At 37.9% G+C, this 11,061-nt stretch overlaps 1 protein-coding gene across 1 annotated transcript in view; it reads right to left on the bottom strand.

The window, feature by feature from the left end:
* Positions 1-915: 915 nt before the first annotated feature.
* Positions 916-11,061, bottom strand: part of LOC143929785 (pancreatic lipase-related protein 2-like) — a 137,734-nt gene continuing 127,588 nt past the window's right edge. Inside the window, exons 12-15 of the mRNA XM_077453763.1 lie at positions 7,164-7,290; positions 4,634-4,745; positions 3,868-4,029; positions 916-1,308 (exon numbers count right to left, since the gene is read on the bottom strand). Coding sequence (XP_077309889.1) covers positions 1,245-1,308; positions 3,868-4,029; positions 4,634-4,745; positions 7,164-7,290 — 465 coding nt within the window. The 3' untranslated portion in view covers positions 916-1,244. The remainder of the gene's footprint in view (positions 1,309-3,867; positions 4,030-4,633; positions 4,746-7,163; positions 7,291-11,061) is intronic.

Raw genomic sequence — 11,061 nt, 5'->3', positions numbered from 1 at the left:
TCCCAGAGGTGGTGGGCGCATGGTGCACTCGCTTGTAGTGCCCTCCTAGCACACGAGAAAGCATATAGATAAAAGAAAGCAGGCAACTCGATCTTTCTCAACAAATTAGTTAATCCAGGTACAAAATAATACAGGGCTTACACATTGCAGCGTGTAGCCTTAATCATAGCCATAGCTTCTGGCTTTCTTTTACGTATATATCTCTACTCTACTAAATCCTGGAGATACTGGGATAGAGCAAGGTGATCCATCCTGGAATCTTGGCATCTGATATTCACCATGGGGATACTGGGATAAAGTACAGCCAGGCCCCCATCTTGGGGTCAGAGTAGCATATAAGCAGCTTGAGAGTTGGGTGTGCACTTTTGGTTCAGAAGAATTTGCTATATGGACTGAAACATGGATTTTTGTTGATACACAAGTATATTAAATAATGTTTTGCACAAGGGCGCTTCTTTGCTTCTTTTTTATGAAGGACTTCACTGGATCATTTTATGAATGTTTTTTTTTTTTAACACATTCTTATAGTTTTTGATAAATTTGAATTTTTTAGTTGATTGATTAATTGTTATGAATGTATGCACTTTATATTGATAGCGCAACATGTTTTTCATTAATATAAGTCCTAGAGACCCTCACCATATGTAGGCTAGAAACCTGGGTGACATGTATATACCATCTATAATCCTGCACGTCATAACATACCCTCCACGTCTTCCCAGACCGGTGGGAAGGAGCGCATTTTGCCGCCATACAATGGCGGATTACTCTGTGTCCTGTTGGGGAGATTTTTTTTTTCACTTCCTTTTCAAGGAAGGATCACCAAATGAAAATAAAGGAAATAAACCAGAAATAATTAACACACTTTCAAATCCAAAGACTGATTAGTTGCAATATTAAATGTTTTCCCTTGTTGCAAAGAGTTTTTGTTTATTTTATTTAGTTGACCACATTCACTAATCATTACTTGAAGACTGTAAAAAAAGGCCGTTGGAGGTCACATAATTGATATCATTGATCCCATTGATATACAACACATATCCAGAAACATTCTTCTCTTGAAATTGTTATTATTATTATTCCCGATTTATATAGCGCCAACAGTTTATGCAGCGCTTTACAATTTATAGGGGGACAACACAATTACAGCACAATACAAAAGGTACATACACTTTATTTACTGGTTGCTCAGTCATTTGTAGGTAAACAGGTAGAAAAGTGCCATCTTTGGATGATCTCAGCAGTTAGATCAGAGTGAGAACCTGGGAGACTCCAGCAGCCACTTTGGCATTGTCATTAAATGTATATCTGAATATAAAGAACAGGACATTAGTGACATTGTTATATCCATATTAATGATATTCTTAGTCTTTAATATTATGAAGTCTACAAACTTGTAATATGGCTTATGGCAGGGTATTTATAAAAAATAGCCAATGTAGATATAAAAGTTTGAAGAATGTTTTAATAACTGAACATGCTTGGAGTAAAACTGAGATGCTGAAGGTAACATACAAACATAAAGAGAATCCATCAGCACCAAAAAATTGCTGGATAGATGGTACTACAGTGCCCAGAAAAAGTATTCATACCCCTTGAATTCTCCACAATTTTCATGTTGCAACTAAAAACTTAAATGTATTTTATGTGATAGACCAACACAAAGTTGCACATAATTGTGAAGTGGAAGGAAAATGAATGTTTTTCAGAATATTTTACAAATAAATATGTGAAAAGTGTGGTGTGCATTTGTATTCAGCCCCCCTGAGTCAATACTTTGTAGAACCACCTTTCACTGCAATTACAACTGCAAGTCTTTTTGGGTATGTCTCCACCAGCTTTGCACATCACATTTTTGCTCTTTTATCTCAAGCTCTGTCATATTTAATGGAGAGCGTCTGTGAGCAGCAATCTTCAAGTCTTGCCACAGATTCTCAATTGGATTTAGGTCTGGACTTTGATTGGGCCATTCTAACACATGAATATGCTTTGATCTAAACCATTCCATAGTAGCTCTGGCTGTATGTTTAGGGTTATTGTCCTGCTGGAAGGTGAACCTTCACCCCATCCTCAAGTCTTTTGCAGACTCTAACAGGTTTTCTTCTAAGACTGCCTGCCTGTATTTGGCGCCATCCATCTTCCCATCAACTCTGACCAGCTTCCCTGTCCCTGCTGAAGAAAAGCATCCCTACAACATGATGCTGCCACCACCATGTTTCACGGTGTGGTGTGTTCAGGGTGATGTGCAGTATTAGTTTTTCACCACACATAGTGTTTTGCCAGCTCACTTGACTGTTTTTTTTAGTGATGACTTGCTGAGGCTTTTGGCGGTGCACCGCTAAGAGATTAAATTTCCTTTGAATAGGATTACAGAGTTTCAGTGCTTTCAGTTTTTGTTATTGCTCTGAATACAACAAAGAAGTGCTTTGTATTTGAAGCAAGCTTGTCGGCGTGCTAATAACATAGTGAAAAATATAAACACACAAGCTCCGCCCTATACACATTTAAGCAATTTTCAGTGTGACACGACTAGTGCACTGCCGAAAAAAATGGTTCATTTTTCTTTCATTCATTTTTTTTTTTTTTAGTTTTTTTGGTAAATTCGAAAATCTCGTAAATTTGAAAATTCGTAAATTTGTAAATTCGAAAATTCAGAATTCATAAAATCGAAAATTCGGAAGTTCGGAATTTGAAAATTAGAAGAATTTGGAAATTCACAAATTCAATAATCCACAAATTCGGAAATCCGAAAATTCTAAAATCCGAAAATAAAAACTTAAAAAAAAATTCTTTCAAATTTGGCTGTTAGTGAACATAACGAATACAAATTTATCTGAAGTTACAAATGATCCTAAATAAAGAATGCTGCAAATGGAATGGAACAAAATAATAATACGTTTTTATTATTAGTATGAATTTGTTGCGTTCCATTCGTTTAGATACGATATTCATTATTACGGATAATTCAAAACTTCGGATAAATTCGTATTCATTATGTTCTCTAACAGCCAACTTTGAAAGGAAATTCCAAAACCAGAATTTAATAGTTAGTAATAGTTAAGTTATTATTAGTTAGTTATTATTTCAAATCTTCAGGTTTTTGAACTTTCAGAATTTCATTCTTATTTTCGAATTTTTGAAATTCTAAATTTCCAAATTTCTGAAGCTTTGAATTTACGAAGTTTTGAATTTCCAAATTTCCAAATTTTCGAATTCGGAAATTTGAAAATTCAGAAATTCTGTAATTTCAGAATCAACAAATTTGTCTAAATTCATAAAAAAATAAAAATTTGGGGGAGCCAGAGACGATACTCCCCTCCACCCCCTCCCATCCCCTCTCTTCCTCCTCTTGTCACCCATACTCACGTCCTCCTCTTATTTCAACCCCCCATCCGCATAGCAGTGGGACCTGTTCATCAATATCATTATCTTTCATTATATACGGTCACACTCATCTCGCCCCCCAATACAGGATACAGATCTTGAGATTGTTAGTGTATTAACAATACATAAATCTTACTGCTTACCTTCCTCAAGTGTTTCTAAATGGTTTCTATAACTTGATCCCCTAAGATATGTAACCCCTACTCCTGACTTTAAGGTGACCAATTGATCTCAAAGGCAGATAATGGAGATGTTAATATTGAACAGCTAGGGTAGATCAAGTGAATATGATGTATCTAAATGCTGTTTGTGTTTACTATACCTGTGTTGGCTTTGTATTCTCTCTGTTTCAAATAAAAATTTTGTGGAAAAAAACAAAAAACAAAAACAAATTTGGAACTAAATGAGTTACACATATCTAACAGCTAGGGCTGAGTTAGTTTGGGGACATTTTTATAGTAACAATATAAGAAAAATACTCACATCACTCCATGCTTCCCAGACTGCACTGTCACTGTGGAAGCTCCTAAACGCTTAATCTTCAGTAGGTCCTCGAGCCAAACAAAAGTGACCTTATTGACACTTCCAACATCTATGTTGGCATTAATAAAAGCTGTGTATGTCATGTCCGGTATGATACTACCACTGTAAAATTAAAATACATTAATTTATTCAATTAATTAAAATACAAATAAAATACAAAATTTAAAAATTTAAATGTACAGGGTTTTCAGTGATAAAAAAATTTATAAAAAAAAACATTCACCTGGTAATCTGGCCATTAAATCTGTTTTTTTTTTAAATTGCCCCGCTGGCAGGGGCAATTAAAGTGATCAGCTTTTATTTATTCATGTAAAACCTTTATTCCAAGAGGGAAAAAAAATGTTCGCTGTAACTGATTAGAAAATGTGAGCTGGAATTTGGGTTCAATTTGTTATTATTTTTAAATCTAGTGGTACATTTAACATTACCCTGCACCCCCCTCAGACTGACAATGCTGCTGTCTGCTGGGCCTTCTATGCTCTTCCATCCAGAGTGAAGGCACTCTAGTGTTACTGGCCAGATCACCAGATGAAAACTTTAAGAAAAAGCCAAAGAAAAGCAAATGAATGCAGCCACCACAACTAATGATTGGTAAGCTGCGATATATTACATTTCTGGTTTTAAGCTTAAAGTGGTTCTAAACCAATGACATTTAGGTCAGCCAGGAATGACCAAAATTGTTTGGTCTTTGATGAATGTTGCTCACCTTTGTATTTTGTACTCCTGAGTCTTTCCACCAGATCCTTCTAAGGACACAGCGAATGATCCAGACACAATAATATCACCTTTAACGCGAACAGTGACCTTGTATCGCCAACCTACAGAAATATTATATGATATTTAAAAAAATGCATAGCTATTCTTCAATCCAAATTGTATGTAAATGTGTTCTGTGCAAATGGGGCAAAATCAAACTTTTCCAGGCTATGTTCTCTGCAATTCAACTGCGTGAGTTTGGAAAATATTGCATTATGGCCACAAGATGGCGCTGAACATAAGTATGCTCCTCAGTGTCATCTAGTGGGCATTCTTCAATATTTTCCACACTCACACATTCAAAGTGCAAAGAATATAACCTGAGAACATTAAATGTATTTCCCATTCACATAGATATAATATATGCAGTTTAAATGGACAAGCATTTCTTTTTATAAACACCCCTCAATGTGATGTTATCAGCTAAAAGGAAATTTGCGACTCATTAAGAAACAAATATATCATATTATTAGAAATCATTCCATTGAAGCATGCAAGTGTGATGTTATTAAATGGCAAAAAAAAGTAAATAAACCATCATGGCAGCAGTTAAAGGTACATGGGTCTTCCCAGAATTCCTGTCTGCATAGCGTTTTGGCCTACAATACAACCATCCCCAAAAACCTTGCACTAATACATGGAATGGTTTATGAAAGTTTGAAATTATCATTTTAATTTGATCCAAAACAATCTGCTGCACACCATTTCAGTTATCTTGTAGTTTTGTGTAATCATGTAATCAAAACTGTGATGGAAATTGAGAACAAAAAAATCACATTGCCCAATTCCATTTATTTGCTAACTCAAATGTAGAAAATTATTAAAAAGTTATTGAGTGCAAAATGTTGTGTTCAGCCGCTGATGGAAAGCCAATAAAGTCAGTTAATTTCCTGGCTGGAGGACATCCAGCATTATCTTGCCATTTCTCCCAGCCTCACTGTCCCTAGCCCATCCCTTTCATTCATTAGATTTTAGTTCTTTCAGTCAGAATCTGCATTACATGTATTGCCGCGTACACACGGGCAGACTGTCTGACGGACTTGGTCCGCTGAAACGTGTTTCAGCGGACAATCCGCTCGTGTGTGGGCTTCAGCGGACTTTTTCAGCGGACAGTCTGGCGGACTAAGTCTTTCGGAATTTCCGTAATATTGTCCGTCCAAACTTGGTTTCAGCGGACAGTCCGCTCGTGAGTAGGCTAGTTCGACGGACTAAGTATGGCGCATGCTCAGAAAGGATTTACACGGCCGAAGGTTGCATTGCAGTGTATTGGACGTCGTATTTCTAGTCCCGTCATACGTGCTGTACACGTCATCGCGCAAGCTTTCAGCGGACTGTCTGTTCGTCGTGTGTGGTCAAGTCCGTTCATTCAAAAGTAGGACGGACTGTCTGTCGGATTGTCTGACGGACTTAGTTGGACGGATAGTCCGCCCGTGTGTACGCGGCCTTTGATTTACCACAGTTTCCTGATATCAGGAAGCTATATACAGATCCTTGCTGGCCCCTCCCACAAGCCACATTTTCTGATAAGCCAAGTTAGGGGATACCAGAGTGGTGAAGATATCATATTTTGACATAAACCCCATATGAAAAAAGATACAAAGTGGTGAAGTGTTTCCTTCCTACAATATAGGGCCACACAATGTGATTATAAGCTTCCAACAAGCATATAGGAATAATATCTTAATATGTACATGTCTTATTATGTAAAGAATAAAGGTAGTACATAATCCTTGGTCAGAGCATTTTTACCCCTCCCCGAATAACACAAAGTGCTCAAAGAGCCCTAATCGAGCTGATTAGATACTGTCCAGCCACTGTGTAATATTTGTGGCTATTGTCTCTCAAATAATACACTCTAATGTTTATTTTATGATAAAAAATATTATATCTCATCTCTCCTCCCTTCCAAGTTGCTCACATACTGACTTACATTTAATTAAGGTAAACGTTTTATATGACTTATATAGATGACATGGATAGGTTAGTCATTGAAAAAAATTTAGATTTTCACTTTAGGATGGGAAAAATCCACTTTTGGTCAGAGCATCGTCACTCCCAAATAGCCCTAATAAAGTTGCTTAGATACTATCCACCCATTGTGTAATATTTGTGGCTGTTGTCTCTCAAATAATACACTCTAATGTTTATTTTAAGATAAAACCTCTTTCACCTCATCTCTACTTCCTTCCAAGTTGCTTACAAAATGACTTACAGTTGATTTAGGTACAAAGTCTTAAATGACCAATATAGATGACATGGATAGGTTAGTTATTAAACAAAAATGATTTTAACTTTAGGATGGGAAAAGCCCACTTTTACCTTTAGATCATTGCAGTCAATGGTATCCTGCCCCCTCCTAGAAACCTCTACATGAGACCTACACAATTTTCAGGCTAGACATTAATTCATGTAAATGAGAGGGACTGTAATAGTGAACTATGAGGGCTGGTAAGAGCAGTGCTAATCCATTTGAAACTTACTTGAAAAGATTTTGTCCTCTCTGGTGTTCAAGTAAAATTTCTGAGTAAACAAGGTGATTCCAGAATATTTTTCTGCAAAATGTCCCATCGTTGGGCACCCATTGCTGGGGCATGGGAAGCCAGCACCCTGCGGGGAGAGAAGCGAGATTGGTACAACTATTGCAACAAAAGTGGTTACTGTCATCACTTCCATGTCTAATGGGATGTATTCATAGCCTAAATGTACATAGTTTCCCTCTACTTGTTTTTACATCTCACGAAAGGCCAAGGAAAATTTCAAACTCTAGTTACTGACCAGCCTGCGACCAACCAAATTGACCTGTCTAACAGTATACGTTTAATAAAAAGGGGGGGGGGGGGGTTAATACAATGAACAAACTGGTTCCCTTTATCGTATTTTATGGAGTTGCAAAAATCTTAGTTGTTTCTGGAAATAAGTTTCAACATTTATTGCTAACCTCACTACTAATTTACTTGCCCTTACTCAATCAATGACACTTTTAGGTATAAATCTGGATCTTTACTCATTAGAGTATTGAACAGTAGTAGCAAATGTATTTATAGCAGCAACGATGACTATAACAAAACTATGGAAATCAAACGAAGCACCAAATTTATCTAATGTTGTTATAAGGTTGAATACACAAGATCAATATGAGTTAATGTTGGCGTATACAAAATTACAACTTGGTCAAGTTTGAGAAACTATGGCAAATATGGACTAGTCACCCTGGAGCTTCTACCTCACTCAAGAACAATTGCTGCAGTTCTTAAACCATATGTTGTCATTATATTAGCGCCTGTTTACAGTTAGAACCCAATGGGGTAAACAGGGATGTTACTATACTGTGTAGGTATGCTTTATTTGATCATTTGTATGACTATCGTCCATTACTTTGATTGAGAATAGAATGTAAATGTTTTACTACTATACCTGATTGTTATATACCAGAACCAGCTGCCTTTAATTTTTTCCTGTTATTTGTATAAACATTTCAATAAAAATTATTTAATGATTAAATAAATAATAAATAAAAACAGGGGCAAGAAAATACATAAGCTACAGGCCCCAGCAAGGCACCCTGTTACCTGTAGTCCTACCTTTTAACTTACAGTATCTCACAAAAGTGAGTACACCCCTCACATTTTTGTAAATATGTTATATCTTTTCATGTGACAACACTGAAGAAATGCCACTTTGCTACAATGTAAAGTAGTGAGTGTACAGTTTGTATAACAGTGTAAATTTGCTGTCCTCTTAAAATAACTCAACACACACTCATTATTGTTTAAACCCCTGGCAACAAAAGTGAGTACACCTCTAAGTGAAAATGTCCAAATTGTGCCCAAAGTGTAAATATTTTGTGTGGTCACCATTATTTTTTAGCACTGCCTTAACCCTCTTGTGCATGGAGTTCACCAGAGCTTCACAGCTTGCCACTGGAATCCTCTTCCACTCCTCCATGATGATAACACAGAGCTGGTGGATATCACAGAGCTGGTGGATGTAAGAGACCTTGCACTCCTCTACCTTCCATTTGAGGATGCCCCACAGATGCTCAATAGGGTTTACTTCTGGAGACATGCCTGGCCAGTCCATCACCTTTACCCTCAACTTCTTTAGCAAGAGTGGTCATCTTGGAGGTGTGTTTGGGGTCATTATGTTGGAATACTCCCCTTGCGGTTCAGTCTCTGAAGGGAGGGGATCATGGTCTGTTTCAGTATGTCACAGTACATGTTGGCATTCATGGCACCCTCAATGAACTGTAGCTCCCCAGTGCGGGCAGCACTCATGCAGCCCCAAACCATGACACTCCCACCACCATGCTTTACTGTCTGCATGACACACTTGTTTTTGTACTCCTCACCTGGTTGTCACCACACACGCTTGACACCATCTGAACCAAATGAGTTTATCTTGGTCTCATCAGACCACAGGCCATAGTTCCAGTGGTTCTTGTGCATCATCTTTAGAGGAGGCTTCCTACTGGGATGACAGCCATGCAGACCAATTTGATGCAGTGTGGGGCGCATGGTCTGAGCACTGACAGGCTGGCCCCCCACCCCTTTCAACCTCTGCAGCAATGCTGGCAGCACTCACATGTCTATTTCCCAAAGTCAACTTCTGGATATGACGCTAAGCATGTGCACTCAACTTCTTTGGTCAACCATGACGAGGCCTGTTCTGAGTGGAACCTATCCTGTTAAACCACTGTATGGCCTTGGCTACCGTGCTGCAGCTCAGTTTCAGCATCTTGGCAATCTTTTTATAGCCTAGGCCATCTTTATATAGAACAACAATATTCTTTTCAGATCCTCAGATAGTTCTTTGCCATGAGGTGCCATGTTGAAATTCCAGTGAGCAGTAAGAGAGTGAGAGCGATAACACCAAATTTAACACACCTGTTCCCAATTCACACCTTAGACTTTGTAACACTGGGGAGGGAAAATTTCTAATTGGACCCAATTTGGATACTTTCAATTAGGGGTGTAGTCACTTTTGTTGCCAGTGGTCTAGACATTAATGGCTGTGTGTTTGAGTTATTTTGAGGGGACAGAAAATGTACACTGTTATACAAGCTGTGCACTCACTACTCTACATTGTAGCAAAGTATCAGTTCTTCAGTGTTGTCACATCAAAAGATTTAATAAAATATTTACAAAAATGTGAGGGGTGTACTCACTTTTGTGAGATACCGTATAAGAGGCTCCACAGTGGAAGCACATGCATTCTGATGGGATAGATGTGGATGTGGGAGAAAGAGCTAATAAAAGTCCTGGGCCGCTTAACTCCAACATTAAAATGCATGTAAAAACAAAGGATAAAGCCTTTAAAAAATGCAAGGCTGATGGATCAGCATCAGCTTTCCAACTTTACAAAGAATACAACAAGAAATGTAAGGGTGCGGCTAAGATAAAACATGAAAGGCACATAGCGAAGGAGAGTAAAAAAGAATCCCAAGAAATTTAAGTGCATAAATAAAAAGGGAGGTCAGATCATATTGGTCTCAAAAAGAATGATGAAGGGAATCTGGTTACTAATGATGGAGAAATGGCAACAATATTGAATTTATTCTTTTCCTCAGTCTTCACGAGGGAAACAGGGGGCTTCAGTAGCCAAAACTGCAATGTTTATCCTCATGACACCTCACAGGAAGCGCCCTCATGGCCAACAGAGGATAGAATTAGAAATAGATATGAAAAACGTAACATTAATAGTTCTCCGGGACCAGATGGCTTGCACCCGAGGGTCCTTAAGGTCCTTAAGGAACTCAGTCAAGTAATTGCCAGACCATTGTTTCTAATTTTCACAAACAGTCTACTGACTGGAATGGTACCAGCTGATTGGAGAAAAGCCAATGTAGTATCAATATTTAAAAAAGGGCCAAGATACATCCCTGGGATTTACAGACCAGTTAGCCTAATGTCAATAGTATGTAAGCTCTTGGAGGGGATGATAAGGGACTATATATATACGATTTTAGTAGTCTGTATTATTAGCAATAATCAGCATGGATTCATGAAGAATTGTTCTTGTCAAACCAATCTATTAACCTTGTATGAGCAGGTGAGCTGCCATCTAGATAAAGGAAGCCCTGTAGACGTGTATCTGGATTTTGCAAAGGCATTTGATATAGTTCCCCATAAACGCTTACTGTACAAAGTAAAGTCTGTAGGCATGGACCATAGGGTGAGTACATGGATAGAAAACTGGCTACAGGGGCGAGTTCAGAGGGTAGTGATAAATGGGAAGTACTCAGAATAGTCCAGTGTGGAAAGTGGGGCCCCCCAGGGTTCTGTCCTAGGACCAATCTTATTTAATTTATTCATAAACGATCTGGAGGATGGGAGATTTATCTCAGTAATTGCAGACAATACAAAGCTAGGGCAAAAATTT

Source organism: Lithobates pipiens, unplaced genomic scaffold (assembly GCF_037356315.1).
Source record: "Lithobates pipiens isolate NorthernLeopardFrog02 unplaced genomic scaffold, aLitPip1_a1.2 Scaffold_25, whole genome shotgun sequence".
NCBI classification, from domain to species: Eukaryota; Metazoa; Chordata; class Amphibia; order Anura; family Ranidae; genus Lithobates; species Lithobates pipiens.
The sequence above is the reverse complement of the archived record's forward strand: the minus strand, read 5'-3'. Positions and strand labels throughout refer to the sequence as shown.